General features: G+C 47.2%; 1 protein-coding gene across 2 annotated transcripts; it reads left to right on the forward strand.

The window, feature by feature from the left end:
• The first annotated feature begins 7,252 nt into the window (after positions 1–7,252).
• On the forward strand, positions 7,253–18,570 carry PRLH (prolactin releasing hormone). Of its 2 annotated transcripts, none has more exons than XM_030580767.1 (3): positions 7,253–7,293; positions 14,345–14,505; positions 18,027–18,570. In XM_030580767.1, exons 2-3 carry the CDS (start codon positions 14,406–14,408, stop codon positions 18,188–18,190), a joined length of 264 nt encoding a protein of 87 aa, XP_030436627.1. In that variant the 5' UTR covers positions 7,253–7,293; positions 14,345–14,405; the 3' UTR covers positions 18,191–18,570. The 2 variants fall into 2 exon arrangements, with proteins under 2 accessions (XP_030436627.1, XP_030436628.1); XM_030580768.1 differs by lacking the exon at positions 7,253–7,293 and adding an exon at positions 7,305–7,388.
• Positions 18,571–19,723: the final 1,153 nt, after the last annotated feature.

The following is a 19,723-nucleotide window of genomic DNA, read 5'->3' on the forward strand; positions in this document are numbered from 1 at the left end:
GGTGTTGCCGGCAGATAACTGCCTGAGGCCAAGCAACAGCGGGGGGGTCCGTCGCCTGGTGTGCCGCGCCAATAAACACACCAGGGTGGAGAAGCAAACCAAGTTTATTTGAGATCTCAAAGCGGTGCAGGGAGATTGACTCAGATCAAGCACACCTAAAACAAGCAGTCTGTTCCTTTATATCCATGAGAACTTTTCTCACTGACTAGCAATCCCCCGTTTCCCCTCCCTCCTCCTCCTTCCTCCCCCTGTAGCAATTACGTAAGCGCAGGTGCATTAAGTAATCTTGGCCGCGGCAGCTCGTTAGTAAATTTTCCTTCTGCAAGTTATCTTGTCCTTCTGCTAAAGGTGCACAGGCTTCATTTATTTCTGCTTTAGACCAGTTAGAACTGTTGCAACTGATAACGGCTGTTACACCTGGCCTTTTAGGTCGATTAAAGTTCAAACATGGAGGGACTCTTGTCTGTTGAGGCCTAAAACCAGGAAGGCTCCATACTCTTGTGGCCTTCCACCCTCCCGAGTTACGTAGGGTTATGCTTAGTGACACCAACAACTCCCTCCTTTGAGAATACTCAACAAACTTTTGGCTGAGTGTTCTCACATTTAAAGGATAACGTGATTAAGCTCTAGGGAGCTGGAGTGCTTTACAGCAAGCAAGCAAGAGAAGAGTAACAATACACAACACCACACCAGTGAGCAGGAGGTGAACAATGCCTTCCCCTATTTCTCCCAGGTTGAGTAACCAGCCCCAGAGGGAATTAGAAATAGTGGGTTTCCTTTCCTGGGCCTTCCACTGTTCAAAAGCCTGTTTGGCTGACAGGATGTGCCTGTTAATATCCTGTGCGCTTTCTGGGACATAAGTACAGCATTCATCCCCTATAAGGGCGCACACCCAGCCCTGGGAAGCCACACTTCCACCCAGGAAGTGTCCAAATATGTCTCCATGATCACTGATCAGATGGTATTCCTGATGCGTCTGTAAGGGCAGTGGGCCAAGTCTGGTACTCAAGATCACTCCGAATGGCCATCAGCTGGTCATTTAGGAAATCGCGAATTCCTAAACATACTAGATCCCACTGCAATGCCTTCCCAGCCTCAGTTATATTTAATACCATCTTTTCTTGGTGTAGTACTATAATACACCTGTTATTTAACTATTCTCAGGTACTGTCAAAAGGCATTTCCATTAATAGCATACATTATTAGTCACTGGAATGGTTTCAATACGGGTAAAATTTCTAGTAGCAGAACAAACTCTTTGGGTACTTGTTATTTAAAATCCAATTAGAGAGAGATATATATGCTGAAGGATTTATCCAAAACACGGGGCGCAGCCTGTAGAATAAACCCCAAAATCCAATTAATACCACATTCCCAAACATGGGTCCCACAAATGTCCTCCCACCAGTGTATAATTCTTTGTTTCTTCACCAGGGTCAGTTCTTAATGTCCTTTCTAGTCAGGAATTCCTGGACTTTGGCAATTTCAGTGGAGCGAGTGTTCCTTCTTCTTTCCCAAAACAGTCATGGTGCAGCATCCTTGTACTTTTTCCCTACTGTCCAGAAGGCACAGTGGAGCTAGAAGGTGAAATAGGCTAATCATCAGTAGGAGAATTCTCCCGAGGTGGAGGGGTCTTTTTGCAGTGAGAATCTTGGGTCCAAGCAGTCAGTCTTTGGCACTTCACAGCGGTGTTGGTAGGTAGCAGGACTTAATAAGGGCTTTTCCAGCATGGAGCCAAGGCAGTCTTTTGTCGGTGGACCTTTACATCAATCCCGTCTCCTGGTTCCAAGGGGTGGCAGGGCTGCTAGGGTCTTTGGGTAGCCCTTCTTTACCTGTGAGAAAAGAAACTTAACACATTTTATTAGTGCCTGGCAATGTTTTGCAAATCTCATAGCTGCGTGGGCAAATTCAAGCCCTCCTTTTCCTTGTTGTTAGCCAAGTCAACTGTGAGCAGTGTCCTTGAATGGAATCAGTGTCTTATCTACAGCCTGAGCTTGCTATTTTATTTTATTTTTTTCAGTTAATTCATTCTGTTCTTTGTCCTTCTTCCCTTCTTGGCTTCTTTTAACCTGCAAAGGAAACTTCCACTTTTTACTTATATACCTTCTTCCCAACAATGAAGACATAAACATTGTCATTATACAGTGCATTAGTCTTATTATTTAATATATGCCACATACACCCTTTTACTAAAATAACCTTATTACAGAGCTTTGGAGCAACAAGCCAGGACAAGCACACCCACTTTGAGGAGTTCACTCAGTACAACCTCTAGTCCAATAGCCTTCCACCATCCCCAGCCCTCTGGCTAGAAATCTGAGGTAGCCAGAAAGATCCCATGTACAATATGGGGAGTGGGTTAACTTTTCATGTCTTTGCTTTCAAAGACTGTTGGTATGCAAATTTTAACAACAATTTTGCAATTAACAGTTTGACCAATAAAGTTTCTTTTCCTTACTTAAGGAAATGCCTTAGACTTTAGTATATTACATTCTCCTGATTTATCTAAACACTTTGTATTTCAAGTTGAACAAAACAAGTATCTGCATTTTAATTTAACCTTTTTGTTTGATTTTAAACTAGACTATTTTATAAAAATATTAAACACAAAAATTCTGGCCACAAGACAAACACCACAGGACAGAACATAGAACACAAAACATGATTCCTATTGTACCAGTAAATGCATGGTACGTTGAATGCTGTTCAGCTGGCATCAGTTTTCTCTGATTATCTGAAAGACAAAAAAAGAGAGGTCTACCCACCCCTTCTGGGCAGACAATCAGCGCTTGAAATATACAAATACTCTTGTTGGCTTCAGGCAAAACAGAGGAATTACCCCATAGTTTCTTGTATTTGTTTCATAGGCAGCCCAGGTTTTCAATTACATAACACTGTATACATTCTTCAGCTAATTCAACTAAATTGTTCATAGCCACACCAAATGATTGCAATCCAATAACTTCTTTGCCTGAATTTATTTACAAACATTTCACAGACACCAAAAACTTTTTTTTCTTTAGCATTTTTACAAAGTTTAACTGCCGTTTTCTCCAGCAACTACAGAGTTAACTTCTCACTCTCCCTTAAATCACTTGCTTGTCTCCCAACAGCCACTTTTATCAACTTAAATCACCATTCCAAGTAAGTCCTAGGTATTTGAAATCTCCATGCTTACACTTACTGACTCCTTCCTTCCACTACACCCTTAAAGTTTTCCAACCTGTTTTCCAATCTCTCTGTCTGTTGCCTGCCCGCCTGGGCCCGATCCTGCTTTTCTTGCTGAACCGTCCCTTCCATGGGCACCAACTTGTTCCACTACCAGTTTAGTTAGGAGGGTGGGCTTCTCAACTAGCCCCCACCCCTCCTGGTCTCTTCCCTTAAACATTCTTACTCACAAGACTACCTGAGTCCTCCTTCATGAGGCTTGCCACCTGGACAAAAACACATGGCCCATTGGGCAAAGGCCATTTATTTAACATATAATTTAAAGGACTATTCTTAGAGGGTTTACCCAGAGACTCATTCATCTGTTTGACACTTAAACAGAAAAGAGAATTACACAGAGAGCAGAGGGAATTACAGTCTAAGCCAGACTTTCCCACTTTCCCACTTTCCCACTTTCCCACTGACCGCTACAGGGGACGGGACAGAAGGATCTCAATTCAACCTCAGAACTTTCTCGCACACATGGCTTCCACTCCGAGGAATTACGAACAAGAGGTTCAGTTCTGCCCACACTCCTAACGCCCAAATGAACAGAGCAGGAAAACAACAGTAACCGGTTAAACAGAACAGAACCAGAACCAGATAGCGTTTTCTTATCCTATTAGGATTCACTTTTACTCATGCAGTTCTCAACATATAACACCAACAGTACCAAGCAAAGCAAACACAAAATAACAAGGGTAAAACAAATAGATGGTGTAAATTCTGCAGGGCTCCCCCCTTCTTAATTGCTCACCAAACTGTGACAAATTTCTGTTACCAATCTATCCCTCGTGTCAGGTGATCAGGCTGACACTACAGGATCGTTGGGGGAAGATAAAGAAAACACACCATATAACTGTATTTTAAAGCTCCATTAATAAAATAATAAAACAACAACGGAGAGTGTTGGGAATGCTCCCTCATCACTCAGTAAAACATTAATGCCCCAAGCCCCTTTCATACCCACACACGTACGTCCAGACTGGCCACTTCTGTGTATAATGTTCAGAGAAGGGGGGAGAGGTGGACAGGAGATTATCCTGTATACAGCTTGTCCAGAATTTCTAACATGCTTCCACTCTTTGGAGGGCTGTTCTCTTGCACCCTGGAATCTTCTGCAGCGTCTCTTTCAGAGATTCCAGTCCAGGTCAGCTGCCTGCGGCTTCTTCAGTGTTACCAAGCCACACCGGCTCCGGGGTCACAAAGGCACACTGTTGGATCTTACTGGACAGTTAAGCTTTGCAAATGTAATCTTAGTTCTGTAACTTGTATTGCCTTTGGTTCGCCTCTGTCTATATTTTTTCCTTCACAGCCAGCTGGGGCTGAAAGCAGTTTTTCTTTGTACTTAGCATAGTCTGCTTTGATTCTGGACCTTGAACGCAGAGCAACCCCCCCCCCCTCCATCCCTGGGCCAAGATGATTTTTAAATTAACCCGTTCCTTTCCTCAATAGACAAATTTGCTCACCCTGTATCAGGGCTTTTTGGTGATTAAACGCTCCTCTTAGATGTATGATCTTATCTAGATTGAAGTACCTTCTAGTGGGCATTGTTTAGATGGATTTTCACACGTGTAAATATTCCAATTCTCTAAATACCTGCAGGTTGTTGAACTATAATGTACGTACATGTAATATGCTGGGGAACCCTTAGGGGGTGAGATGGAATGTTTAGACTGCCCCCCACCCATTTTCCACTTACACACACAGGGAGAGTGCCCTGTCCGTGCTAGCGGTTCATAAACTAAGGATTTTTCCCTACAGGGTACTCACACAGGAGAGGCTAACGAGGATGGCCACGACCCTCCTACACCTCCCTTCAGCAAAGAGCGTCGGCTAGTCTCTCGGAGATGGCGCCGCTTACTCTGATTGCATCCAGTGAGATGATCAGACTGTCAGTAGCCCACACGGAAAGGAAAGGGGAAGGGAAGATGGGTACACACACTCCTAGACCCAGGTAGCTTCCTCACCGGACGATGCCAGGCCAAGTCAGCCCACCATGGGTCGGACCTCCTAAAGATCCACTAGTTACTGGGCTTGCGTTAGAGTAGTCCTGGTCACGAGCTTTTGCTTCACAGGGTACTCTGGGCGTCTTCCGGTAACAGTCACTCACACTGGCCCCCAGTACCATTCTGCATCTGATCTTGCTTTTTAGCTACAACAGGGAGAGAGTGCACTAGGACATAGGGTCTCCCCTTTCTAGACAGGTCCCTCCTTTGTCCCTGCACTATCCCTAACCTGCTTTTGGATCCTTGCACTCCGCCAGACGGAGGGAGGAACTGGAACTACAGTGGGGTATTTTTACAAGAGCTCTCCATACAAACAGCTTCAGAAGCTACCCATTTACTGACAAAACAGGAGTAATTGGAGGATCATGTTATAATTAAGTGATCCTTCCGGTGGCCACCTTTCTGGTCCTCTAGTTGATATTGAGGCCAGTCTACTATATAGAACTTTTTAGTTTGCTTTTAGTTAGTGGATCTGATCCAAGCACTTCCCAATTCGCTAGAATGCATTCTAAGGGTGTACACCATGCCCTGCCTGTACTCTGTCCCTGCCCCATATCCTAGGGTGACACTGGGCATCCCCAGGTCATAACAGGCAAAATCCAGACCACTGGACTGTTCCTACCTTATCCAAGGGACCGGTTCCTCACCGTCGCCCTCAACTGCTTCTCCACTACTCGAGCACATTGCACCATTGTGCCCTCTGGGGTCAGTCGAACTGCGTCTCCGCCGAGGCCCCCGGTGAAGTCACCGGTGCGCGCTGGGCGTCGGTCGTCACCGCAATCCGTCGACCACCAGAAGGGATCCAGGCAAGGCTAATTTTAGCCTCAATGCCCCAGGTTGGGCGCCAAGAACTGTTGCTGGCAGATAACTGCCTGAGGCCAAGCAACAGCGGGGGGGTCCGTCGCCTGGTGTGCCGCGCCAATAAACACACCAGGGTGGAGAAGCAAACCAAGTTTATTTGAGATCTCAAAGCGGTGCAGGGAGATTGACTCAGATCAAGCACACCTAAAACAAGCAGTCTGTTCCTTTATATCCATGAGAACTTTTCTCACTGACTAGCAATCCCCCGTTTCCCCTCCCTCCTCCTCCTTCCTCCCCCTGTAGCAATTACGTAAGCGCAGATGCATTAAGTAATCTTGGCCGCGGCAGCTCGTTAGTAAGTTTTCCTTCTGCAAGTTATCTTGTCCTTCTGCTAAAGGTGCACAGGCTTCATTTATTTCTGCTTTAGACCAGTTAGAACTGTTGCAACTGATAACAGCTGTTACACCTGGCCTTTTAGGTCGATTAAAGTTCAAACATGGAGGGACTCTTGTCTGCTGAGGCCTAAAACCAGGAAGGCTCCATACTCTTGTGGCCTTCCACCCTCCCGAGTTACGTAGGGTTATGCTTAGTGACACCAACAGAGGGAATTCTGCTACGCCAGCTACGGTGCCCCAAACTGAGGAGCTCCAGATGGATAGGAGGTGACAAAATTTGGGGCTGGTCAGTAACTGAACATTTTGAGAGACCCTCAGGGCACTGTGCTGACCCCCAATGGACTGGAAGGGCCTGGGCCTAGGTTTGGGACGTATGAACTGTACAGGCTTGTCAGCAGTAAAGAAATTGACAGTGCTACAAAATCCTAACATAGAAGCACCAAGTGGGATTTCCACCACTATAGCTTAAGTCAGCAACCACATGCAGATACTTACCAGTGTGCGCCTTCTGGAATGCGTCTGCACAACATACATTCCCTGATGAGGTCCAGCTCCGTACGTAGGAAATAATGGCCGACATGGGGGAAAGATTAGCGTATTTCCAAGCTATCTGATTTGTCCAAATATTAGAATCCCAAGATAAATTAAACACCCTCATGAGTCATGAAAATCCCTTTCTTGATTTGATAAAAATTAACATAATGGGTTATGGGGAGGGGAGCTGACGTGAACATGCCCTGGTTTTGTCCAGGGCTGGCTTTGTCTGTGACATCAGCATTAAGGCAAGGCATAAAACAGGCAAACGGGCTCGTTGGCTCACAGAGTCCAATCATCGGAGGAAGGAAGCATCATCGCACTCCAGAACTCCTGCTTGACACACAGTAAGTACTTTAGCATGTCTGTGTGCCAGCCACACACTCGCAGCTGAGGCGAAGGCATCGTGCTGAAAGCAGAGGGAGAGCAAAATAAGCCAGAGGTAAACTGGAAGGGGTTTGAACTGCACCTTATTTGAATCCACTGTTTTTTCCCTCCACTCTTTGTTTGCTTGTGTGATGTGTTATCTTGGGGACGCAGCTAGGTGTTTTCATGCAGTGACCCTTGTGTGCTGTGGCCATGTGCTTGTTACCTTGTTTGAAGTTTTTGGTGTGGGTTTTTCTGCAAATGAATGTCTGTGTGCTATCCATCCATGTGAGCAGTGTTACACGTTCAGCAAACAGTATTTCTCATAAACTGCTCTTTGCTGAAAGTACATGAAGTGTGCAATGAAAGGCAAGTGTCCATACACAGTCAGAGCCTTTGAGCTTATATCCAAATGGCTTCTAATTCTGTTTTCCCATGACTGAACTATAACCGCTACTACAATGTTGTTTGCATGACAAAACAGGTATTTTCTGTCAATTCAGTTCAGAGCTTTAGAATTTTCAAAAGGCCTGCAAAGTAAAACTGACTTTGTCTGAGTCTGCAGCTGATGCTAAGAACTTCTTAAACAATCCCTCTCATCCCTTGTAGGTTGTACATGCTCAGTTAGCTCCTGGATTCCAGGTGGTGGAAGAAAACAACACTGGACATGTTAGGCGTCTAGCCTATTCATTGATCCTCAAATAGTAACCTCATTGTTTAAGACCCATTTAACCTCTTGTAAAGCCCAATTGGAAAAAAAAAGTGGGGAAGGCAGAAAAGAGTAAAATGATGTGTTCAGTTGGGATCGTACCATCACCCGCAAGGGTGGTGATTGTGCCTGAAGTTATGCATCCGCGGCTGGGTGCACTCGGTTTTAAAAACTATGCCCTGTATGTCTTAGGTCACACCTGCTTCCTTCCCTGACCTGGTTTTTGCATGAAGTTCCCACTGCAGATTGAGCCAGCTCTGGAAAAGCAAAGTGGAGTCTCTTCTGTCTGTTGCATCGGCGGCAGAATTGCCAAATTCTGGACGTCCTGATGGCAGAATCTTTATTGCTAATGTAAAAAAACGTTTGATTTTCAGAGCCTGGCTGGGATTTTCAGGTCTCGCACTTTGCAGGGGGAAATGGCCTTTTGATTGAACTGAGCACTCTGCTCAAGCTGTAACAGCCACAGGTGGCATCACTGTCATTGAGAGGTCGATTATATGACACTTGAACATCCCAGGAGCCATAGGAACTAGAAATGGGCTGGGTGGCAATGCTGTTCTTCCACTGATACTCAGAGTTACCAGCTAAACATCTGCACGTTGACTGGTGTCCCCGGGCCATGTCCTGCAGCAGTGGGGTGTTGGACTGCCCAAAAGTCTGTCTTTGTACTGAATGGGGCAATGGACAAATGCAGCAGAACCTGCAGCCAGATCCCACTCTCATTCCTAGTGCATCGGCTCCAGGGGCCGTCTTTTAAATGTCCAGACTCCACTGGAATGCTGAGGGCGATGCAGTGAGAGTGTGCCAGTTGCACGGGGAAGCATTGTTGAGGAGTTTTAACTCCCATGCCCGGTATGTTCGGTTGCATGGTTGCCATCAATTTAAACGACAACGTAAGAAGCACGGTGTAACTTGTGCCATAAGGGGTGTGAAGAAGCCTCAGTGCTCAGAGTCCGTCTCTCTCAAGGTGCCAGAATGTATCTGTTATCTGTAGCCCAGAATTTCACATTTTAAAATGGAGTGCACACAGCGGCGGATGCATAACTTCCTGTACAATTATCGCTGCATGCAGGAGAGAAACCCTGAGGACTAAAAAGGAGGCGATCAGTGGTGATACAGCCCAGGGGAAAAGAGCAGGTGTGGATGGACAGAAGGTTCTATAAAGATTAGCACATTTCCTTCCATTGGATATTTGCTACTCTAAGGTTCAAACTCAGCAGCCTGCTGGCAGCACTATAACTGCAATCAGCTGGCCTTTCTGGTAAGAGATTGTCCAACAGAGTCACTTTGTTTCTACCTGGAGTCCCAGAGTGATTCCCGGCAAGGGGAAGGGCTATGTGACTGTCAGTGTAAATCACGCTGACAAATTGAAACCACACACTAGCTTGGTGGTGGGAGGCATCGGAGTAAATGCAAATCCAGCCTAGGGCCGCCATCCACTGATGGCTCTGCCAGTTACAGGTATGAAACTCAGGGCGTATGCGGCTCTGTCACGGGACTCATCCTGCTCTCCCAAAGGGGTGCTCCTGCAGTTCATAGGAATTAATGGTTCGCGATTCAGAGAAACAAGGAGGTGGCAACTAAGGGCTAGTCTAAACTAGAAAATTAGCTCAACCCAGCTCACCTTGCTCAGGGGTGTGAAAAGTGCAGACCCTTCCGTGGGTAGTTAAGCTGACCTAAGTTCCTGTGTAGCCAGTGCTAGGTTGCTGGAACCATCAACCTAGCTACCACCTCTCAGGGAGGTGGATTAACTCCTGTCAGCATAGGGAGTGTCTACACCAAAGCGCTACAGCGGTGCAACAACTGTGCTGCTGTAGCATTTCAGATGCAGACAAGTCCTAAAGCACCTGACTTCCAGCCCTTCACTAAGGCACCTGAAACCCTTCTTAGGATGCCCGCTAAGGGCCTGCTGACAGGGCCGGTGCAACCATTTAGACAACCTAGGTGGGCACTGACATTTGAGGGGCGCCATTTTCTTCGGCAGCGACCGTGGCAGCCAGATCTTTAGCCGCCCTGGTCGCCGCTGGCATTTAGGCGGAGGGAGCTGGGGCAGGGGAGTGCGGGGAGGGCCGCCCGCAGCAAGTGTATGTGGGAAGCTGCAGGCGGCCCTGGAGGGGAACTCCCCGCCCCAGCTCACCCCTGCCCTGCCTCCTCCCCGAGCACTCTGTGGCTGCTTCACTTCTCCCGCCTCCCAGGATTGCAGGGCCAGAGAAGTGAAGTAGGCATGGCGTGCTCGGGGTACTCGTGCTCGGAGCAGGGGTGAGCTGGGTGGGGGGTGCCTCAGGGCGCAGGGGGGGAGCTGCCACAAGGGAGGCACCTCAGGGCGGAGGATGGGGAGCTGCCACAAGGGGGGGGCCTCAGGGCGGGGGGGGAGCTGCCACAAGTGGGGTGCCTCAGGGTGGTGGGGAGCTGCCTCGGGGGAACTCCTCAGGGCAGAGGTGGGGAGCTGCTGAGGGGGGGTGCCTCAGGGCTGGGGTACGGGGCAGGGAGGGCGCAAGATGGAAGTTTCGCCTAAGGCGCAAAACAGCCTTGCACCGGCCCTGCCTGCTGACATCCATGGAAAGACTCCCAGTGGGCTTTGGGCTGGGCCCCAGAGCTCCAGTGTCTGCAGTGTCAGACCTAGGGGTGCAGGAGGAGTCAGTCTGACAGTTGCCTTCGGTGTCACTGGGAACTTTTATTTTATTCTTTTATTATTATTATTATTTTTAACTGTGTGGCTCCTTCCCCATGCACAGCTATTAACAGGTAGCCATCCCCACCGAACACCTTAATGGCATAATCCAATTACATGGATTTCATAGCATAATTCAGAACAATAGTTTGCGGGTGTGCAGCCCCTCCCATCCTCCAAGGATCTCAGCCTGCTTAACAAACATTCATTAGGCCTCAGAACATGCTCTCGGGAAGTGTTGTTATGCCTGTTTGACAGACAGGAAAGTGACGACTAAAGAGAGTCAAAGCCTGGCAAGGGTCAGTGATAGAACCAGAACCAGAAATCTACCAGTTCTGGGCCCCAGCCCAATGGTCTCACCACTAGCCCACCCAGCTTCAGGTTCTGCTCCCCTTAGTCATGCACATAGGCTCACTGGGCCAGAGTTTGGATCCCCTACAGCTTCCCCTATATTTTTCTACCCATTGCTTCATTAAATGACAGCCTGCCTTTCCCCACCACTCCCCAGCCCGAGTTTCCTTTTTATTCACATCAATAAGAAATGGCTTCCAAAACGCCCTCTCTGATGTGCTAGGGAAAGAATTCACAAGGTAGTAGGACTTGCCACTGAGACTGTAGGTTACAATGAACACTTATACTTGTGTTGACTCCTCACGCAGACAGATGACTTGGTCATTTATTTCCTAGGATGAAGACATCTATCTATTTCTGAACCACTTCAGTGTTTTAAGCAGGTCAATAACTTGGATAGAAAATAACAATGAACAGAAGTAACAGACCAGGAAGCTTTTCAAAGCAATTCTTTTCTTGCAATGTCTTATTGTCATTCACCAAGGACTATACAAAAAGGAAGAGCAATCAGAGCTGGTCAGGAATGGTTTTTACTCAGCCCTCGTCCAGACTAACTCGCGGCATCGGCGGGTTAAAATCGATTGCTCGGGGATCGATATATCGCGTCTAGTCTGGATGCGGTGTATCGATCCCCGAGCGCGCTTACATCGATTCCGGAACTCCATCAATCCGAACGGAGTTCCGGAATCGACACGGAGAGCCGCGGACATCGATGCAGCGCCGTCCAGACTGGTGAGTACCTCGATTTTAGAAATTCGACTTCAGCTACATTATTCTCGTAGCTGAAGTTGCGTATCTAAAATCGATTTTAATCCCTAGTCTGGACGTGGCCTCAGTGTTTGTCATCAGAACAATCTGATTTCTCAAAAACCAAAATTTATCATTCAAAAGGGTCAGTTTTGATTCATTTCTTGACTTGACTTTTTTTGAAAATGTTCACAATGTTTCATTTTGGCATTTCTTGAAATGCCAAAGTTCTGATTCCTAAACAACTTTTCATTTCAAAATTTCAGCCAGCGATAGTTAAAAAATTAAGGGTCAAAACTGAAATAAAACATTTTGAAATGATCAAAATGAAACATTTTGATTGACCTAAACTGATTTTTATTTTTTTTAATTTTCAGTTCAGGAAATTTTTGAGATTTTGACTTCTTATCCTGAGTCATGATGGGGAAAAAATGTAAATATTGAAATACTTTTATGGAATGGGGAAAACATTTTGTTCTCACTTCCAATAACCGTGACCAGAGCGAGGGTCAGGAGTTCACCCCTTGCTCCTAGAGAGGAAGGTAGAAAAATAAACAGCAGAGGGGGGAGGGGGAAGATGACTGTAGTATTTTATTTATAGGCAAAGCACTTTGTTGGTGCTTCATAAATATTACAGGAGTTTGGTGGGTGAGGTTGTGGGGCCTGCTGTGTGCAGGAGGTCCGATTAGATGATCCTGATGGTTCCTTTTGGCCTTAAAGTCTATGAGCCTACACACATTGGGAATTGACAGTCAGCTTAGGACAGTATAGTGGCTGCGGTTGTTCCCTGACTTCAAGCTTTTCCAGGTAGCACATTAGGAGATGGACAGAGGGGGAGAGTTGTGCTATGATCCTTAAGATCTTGAGATGCCTCTAGCTGTACTCAGGTTGCAGGATCGAGGCCAGAGATGACGAGGGCTCAGAGAGTTTTTATGGTCCTTGGTGCCTTCAAAATATGTAGCTTTTGGTGCAGGGCTCAGTCATCTCCAGGGTAGAGTAATCTCAAAACTCTGGGCCCAGAGCATTTACTCCTATCAAAACCCCTGCTGGAGGGAGCAAATGCCATGGATCTCCCCAGAGGCCCCACTGCCAGGACTTCCAAAGCCAACAGCTATCAGCGGCTTTACGGATGGATGGGCAGCAGAAACGTATTAGCCCTGGCTGTGTTCCATCTCTGCCATGAGCAATGCAAATAGATGGGACAATGCTGGCCTGCCCACTGCACCCCCTCCTCCCCCACTGCCTGCCTCTACCCCAGCCAGCTCCTTGGACCCATGTCACAGATGCAGTTACCAGCTCAAGGCATCGGTGCATGTGTCACTGTGGTGGTCGGGCTTGCAGCCCTTTCACTGCCCTTTTCTGCCCTATAGTGTTGCTGCTGCGCAAGCGCCCCCTTGTGGCCGGGGATGCCTCTGCAGTGTCTTGCCTCTAGCAGCCCCTTAAGCACTCCAGAGAGTCTTGTACCCAAAGCTGCCAGGTCTCAGCCCGCTGGCAACTTTGCTTGCCCTCCTGCTCCTTCCTCCCTCTCAACCAGCCACACGCCTGTCACATCCTGCTGCCTCTTATATTAAATCACCTGCATCCGCTCAGGTGAGGCTCCTCTTGTACTCTGGCCTGGCTTAGCCTAGACTCCAGAACCCAGGCAAGCCGCCCTGTTACATGCCCATAGAGGAGGCGGACTCACGTGTGCACCTGTGTGTGGTTTCACAGGTAAGTTTAGGTCTCAGGTTTAGTTGCAGCTCCAAAAAGGCAACTATTCACTCACTGCTTAGAGTGATGCCAACTCTCGAGATTGTTTATCCAGTTTTGGAATCCAGAAATCGCACGAGAGTCTTGGCTTTCATCAAAAATGGATTTTTCGCTCTTCTGGCTAAGGAGAAAAGCTTGAAAATAGAACCCAAGTGCACTGTAACAGCTCAGAAACCAGACTGGCAAATAAAAAGAAACGTTTTTTTATAGATAGATAGATAGATCATGATCTCATGATTTGGGGAGACCTGACTCATGATTTTGGAATGACTAAGGTGTGGTTGACAGTGCTGATCATGCATCCCGTTCCCACTGGTGCTGGTCAAAACACTTTCAGGGGAACCTTTTTTCCATTGGAAAATGCAGTTTTGTCAAAGTCCAGCTGTTTTGCAGGAATGTGTCAATTCTGACAACATATTGGATGCATAAAAACCATAATGAACTGTTTTGACTTTCTGGTTTTGTTTCAATAGTGTTGAAGTATTTCATTTTCATAGAGTCAAAACACAACGTTTTGAATCTCCTCATTTTGATTTGTTTAGTTTTGACTTTGATGGTAAACTATTCATTTTAATGTGTTTAAGATTGATGATTTAATAGTGTGTATTGTTTTGACATTAACTAACCAAAACATTTTAATGGCTCCAAATTTAAAAAAAAAAATTTCCGTTTCCCCCAGTTTCCCAGGAACAGGTGTAATTCCTGTTATTCAGTGGGTGTCTCTCCGGAGAGTGGATTCATTTGCCCACCCCACCCCCACCCAAGATGACCATCTGATTAACTCTCCTGGCCTCTGTTTCTGCAGGCTGGACTCACACCTTGCTAAATTCCGGCATCAGCCACAGGCCTTGGGCGAGCTGAAGGGAATGAAACTGCTGGCTGCCTGCTTCATGTACCTGCTGCTCATCGGTCTGGCCCTGCCCAAAGCCGAATGCCGACTCCACGAGCGATCCATGGAAATCAGGAGTAAGTCCCTGGAACTGCAGCAGCCAGGCCAGCTCCTCAGCTGGTGCAGACTGGTGCAGAGCCACCCCAAATGGCTATGCTGCCCCCCCCGTTATCTCTGCCCTCCCCCAGATAATTGGCTCCAGCACAGAAGAACCTAGGAGATCGGTGACGGTATCAATGGGTGACATGGCAGAGTCAGTGTTTAATAGAGAGGCTTCTCCTGTCTCTCACCCGTGGTAGCCTATGTTCAGAGCCTGGTTTAGTCACAGGGTGGAGAGTCTCCAAAGCGTCCAGGCGTTGAACAGGGTGTAATGCCGAGGTGCAGGAGCAGCACTGTGTGCGTATGAAGCCTGCCCGCACACAGAGCAGCTCAAGCCGCTCTGCCTCCCCCCTGTACCTCTCCGTGCACACTGACCACAGCTGGGCATGGGCCTGGCATGGCAGAAGTGGGGTCCCCTTGCACACACGTACGCACGTGTGTAAGGACCCGTCCCAGCCTGACCCCAAACACGTGGAGTTGTTCAAATGCAGCAAAAGTTTTTGAAAAGGCCTCTCGGTTAAGGCTGTCACTGCTGGCCAGTGTGCGCTCGGGCCTGTGTAGTCACGCCCTCTGCCGGTAAACGTGCAACATTACGGGTTACTACAAGGCTAGAAGGCTGCAGTGTGAGATGGCTGAGCTTTCTGTCCTTGTATTATCTAGGTTTTGTTCTTGTCCCTCCAAAATCCCCCTCTTGCTCCCCATAGCTGCCCCCTCCTGCCTCTGCATTTTCCCTCTCATCTTCTGCAACCCAATCCATCCCCCCCACCCAGCCACTCCGCTCTGGCTCAGTCCAGGAGCTGGACTTCAAAACGGTCCTTTAGAGGGACTTTAGACACTCTAAAACAATTCCTTACATCTTTTAACCCCCTTCCTCCCGACCACCCCGAGGGCCGTTCTCCCCAGCAAAGCCTACAAAGGGCCTGCAGATGGCATTTCCTGGCCCAGCCGTGTTGCAGGTTCAATGAGCTAGGAAAAGGCTAGAGGAATTTTCCAGACAGCAGAACTTCAAAACTTGCAGTTTTTAATCAGCCTGTCCAGCAAATCTCTTCCTCCAACGTGTGTCACGGCAGCACCCAGTGGCACCCGACGCGATCAGGCCAGCTCTGTGCTAAGCACCAGGCACACCCCTTGCAGTAACAGCCCTTCCTTATAGAGTCATAGATTCATAGACTCTAGGACTGGAAGGGACCTCGAGAGGTCATTGAGTCCAGTCCCCTGCCCTCATGGCAGGGCCAAATACTGTCTAGACCATCCCTGATAGACATTTATCTAACCTACTCTTAAATATCTCCAGAGATGGAGATTCCACAACCTCCCTAGGCAATTTATTCCAGTGTTTAACCACCCTGACAGTTAGGAACTTTTTTGTAGTGTCCAACCTAAATCTCCCTTGCTGCAGTTTAAGCCCGTTGCTTCTTGTTCTATCATTAGAAGGGAAGGTGCACAAGTTTTCTTCCTCCTCCTGATGACACCCTTTTAGATATCTGAAAACTGCTATCATGTCCCCTCTGTCTTCTCTTTTCCAGACTAAACAAACCCAATTCTTTCAGCCTTCTTTCATAGGTCATGTTCTCAAGACCTTTAATCATTCTTGTTGCTCTTCTCTGGACCCTTTCCAATTTCTCCACATCTTTCTTGAAATGTGCTGCCCAGATCTGGACACAATACTCCAGTTGAGACCTAACCAATGCAGAGTAGAGCGGAAGAATGACTTCTCGTGTCTTGCTCACAACGCATCTCTTAATGCATCCCAGAATCACGTTTGCCTTTTTTGCAACAGCATCACACTGTTGACTCATATTTAGCTTGTGGTCCACTATAACCCCTAGATCCCTTTCTGCCGTACTCCTTCCTAGACAGTCTCTTCCCATTCTGTATATGTGAAATTGATTGTTCCTTCCTAAGTGGAGCACTTTGCATTTGTCTTAATTAAACTTCATCCTGTTTACCTCAGACCATTTCTACAATTTGTCCAGATCATTTTGAATTATGACCCTGTCCTCCAAAGCAGTTGCAGTCCTTCCCAGTTTGGTATCATCTGCAAACTTAATAAGCGTACTTTCTATGCCAACATCTAAGTTGTTGATGAAGATATTGAACAGAGCCGGTCCCAAAACAGACCCCTGTGGAACCCCACTTGTTATACCTTCCCAGCAGGACTGGGAACCATTAATAACTACTCTCTGAGTATGGTTATCCAGCCAGTTGTGCACCCACCTTATAGTAGCCACATCTAAATTGTATTTGCCTAGTTTATCAATAAGAATATAATGCGAGACCATATCAAATGACTTACTAAAGTCTAGGTATACCACATCCACCACTTCTCCCTTTTCCACAAGACTTGTTATCCTATCAAAGAAAGCTATCAAATTGGTTTGACACGATTTGTTCTTTACAAATTCATGCTGGCTATTCCCTCTCACATTACCACCTTCCAAGTGCTTGCAGATGATTTCCTTAATTACTTGCTCCATTATCTTCACTGGCACAGAAGTTAAAACTAACTGGTCTGTAGTTTCCTGGGTTGTTTTTATTTCCCTTTTTATAGATGGGCACTATATTTGCCCTTTTCCAGTCTTCCGGAATCTCTCCTGTTTCCCATGATTTTCCAAAGATAATAGCTAGAGGCTCAGATACCTCCTCTATTAGCTCCTTGAGTGTTCTAGGATGCATGTCATCAGGCCCTGGTGACTTGCAGGCATCTAACTTTTCTAAGTGATTTTTAACCTATTCTTTTTTTTATTTTATCTTCTAAGAACAAGTTAAGAGTTTGCAATATAAACACACAAGACACAGGAGCGGTGACTTTCTCGAGGTCACAGGCAGGGTTAGAACCCAGCTCTCCTGACTCCCCAGCTCACCTGAATTAGCTTGGGCCAATGCAATTGCCTGGTGCTCTGGTGGAGGGGTAGCCTATAAACACACCATGCTGTTGGCATCCTCAGGATGACAGAGCCCCATGTGCTCATAGTCTGTAGTAGCACAAAAGCCCATGTTCTAACAGCCGCGAGGACACACAGGTCACATGTCAGCAAGTGAGTCATTGCAGAGCAAGAGAACTAAGCACATGGGCCAGATCCTCAGCAGCTGTGAATTAGCGGAGCCCCACTGATTTCAAAGAATCTGCTCCTTCGTTCCCGTCACCCCAGAGGCGCCCTGTTTGCTCTGCAGGGCTCAGGGTGCCTGCTATTGGTTTTTAGCTGTGGTTGTGAAAGGGGCTGGACAGCAGTCCCTGGAGAATCGAGTCCTGTGCTTCTCCATAGGCCCGGCACAACGGGAACCAGACAGGGGAAGAAAGTTGCACCCCATTCCCAGTGCCCTCAGTCACCCAGTCCCTCCTCTGTATGGCTACCCCCTTCCCTCCTTCATTATTGTGCAAAAGACATTGTCATTTTAGAATAAGCGAAGGCCACACCACCAGGTGGCTGTGACACGTGCTCAGGAGAATTAGTCCTCACCCTCACGTTCTAAATACTTCCTGGCCTTTGCCTTCTAGACCCTGATATCGACCCTTCCTGGTACACAGGGCGTGGGATCAGACCCGTGGGACGGTTTGGCCGGAGGAGAACTGTTGTGGAGAACTCCCGGAAGTCGGGCTATGGACATAGGCAAGCTTGCTTCCCTCTAGAAGAAAGCAGTGAATCCATTCAAGATGAATGAAATGGCTAAGACAAAGAATGAATTTGAATGATGATAAGAAAAGACCCTTCTCCTCTCTTCCTTCCACATCCCAGCTTCTCTTCTAGGCAAATGAAAATGTTTGGTCTCATTTCAATGTACAATATCTTTGTGGTTATAAATGATAGAAACCAAAGAGCAGTTGATAACTCCAGTATTTTTGCAGACAATTTCCCTCTTGCCTGTTTTTTCTTTTTCTCTCCTCTGTTCCCCATTTGTCCTCCATCTCTGGCTTTTGCTCTCAAGCTAAGATGGTTTATGCCAGAAAATTGCTGGGGGGAAGAAATACAAATTCCCATGTTAATTATCTTCCTAGAACATGGGCTTTTTTATACAAACCAAAATAATAATTAAAAAAATTGAGAAACGGAGCCCCGCATGGGTCTGCTGTGACTTGAAACGAATCCGACTTGTCTCAACTCTCCTGGGCAGTAGGATCTTAAGAACCGAGTGGCGTCACTTTCCCCTGAGATTGCGTCTCTTTTCCTGAACAATTTCTCTTCCACACAATAAAGTCTTTTGATGTGATCACCGGGCACAGGAGCCAGCTTTTTAGTCTGGATTCTGAATCCATCTGAAAGCAGGTGGAATATAACTGGTCCGACTCCCCTGACCAATATGTCATGGCAGCAGGAGTAATACGCTGGCGAATCAAGATGAACATTTCAGCAGGCCCCACACAGCTGGCGATTGTGCAGTCCAGATGGCAGACATCTTGCCATTGCACATCTGTGCAGTTGCACCCACCTCCTAGGACAACAAACACTTCCTGCTCTGCTGAGGCCTGAGCTGGCGTCTCTAATTCCCAGCTCTGTTAGTCACTCGTTGCGGGCCACCCATGCCACTCTGCATGAGATTTGCCCATTAGTCAGGTCAGACCAGATGATCTAATGGTCCCTTCTGGTTTCAAGTTAGAAGATGCTGAACTAGGGTGACCAGACAGCAAGTGTGAACAATCGGGATGGGAGTGGGGGGTAATAGAAGCCTATATAAGAAAAAGCCCCAAATATTGGGACTGTCCTTATAAAATCAGGACATCTGGTCACCCTGTGCTGAATCCATGTAGGCCTTACTTCCCACTTCCACCAAGGTGCCATGCAGAATGTTCCTGCTCTCCTTTTAAACAATGCATGTCTGCTGCCCCACATTGAGCCGGCTGGGCTGAGCTCCCCGCTGCTATTCTGCCTTCTGCGGCTGTCAAGATTCCTTCCCCACTCTGAACTTTAGGTACAAATGTGGGGACCTGCATGGACTCTTCTAAGCTTAATTATTAGCTCTGATCTGGTAACTCTGCCACCATCCAGAAATGTCAGTGTCTGAAGCACTTCTTGTCCCCCCCAAAACCTTCCTCTCCCTTGGCAGCCTAGAGAGGCTTCACCAATTCCCTGGTGAACACAGATCCAAACCCCTTGGATCTTAAAAGAAGGAGAAATTAACCATCCCCCCTCCTTTCCCCCACCAATCCCTGGTGAGTCCGGATCCAATCCCCTTGGATCTTAAAACAAGGAAAAATCA

This window comes from Gopherus evgoodei, chromosome 11 (assembly GCF_007399415.2).
Source record: "Gopherus evgoodei ecotype Sinaloan lineage chromosome 11, rGopEvg1_v1.p, whole genome shotgun sequence".
NCBI classification, from domain to species: Eukaryota; Metazoa; Chordata; order Testudines; family Testudinidae; genus Gopherus; species Gopherus evgoodei.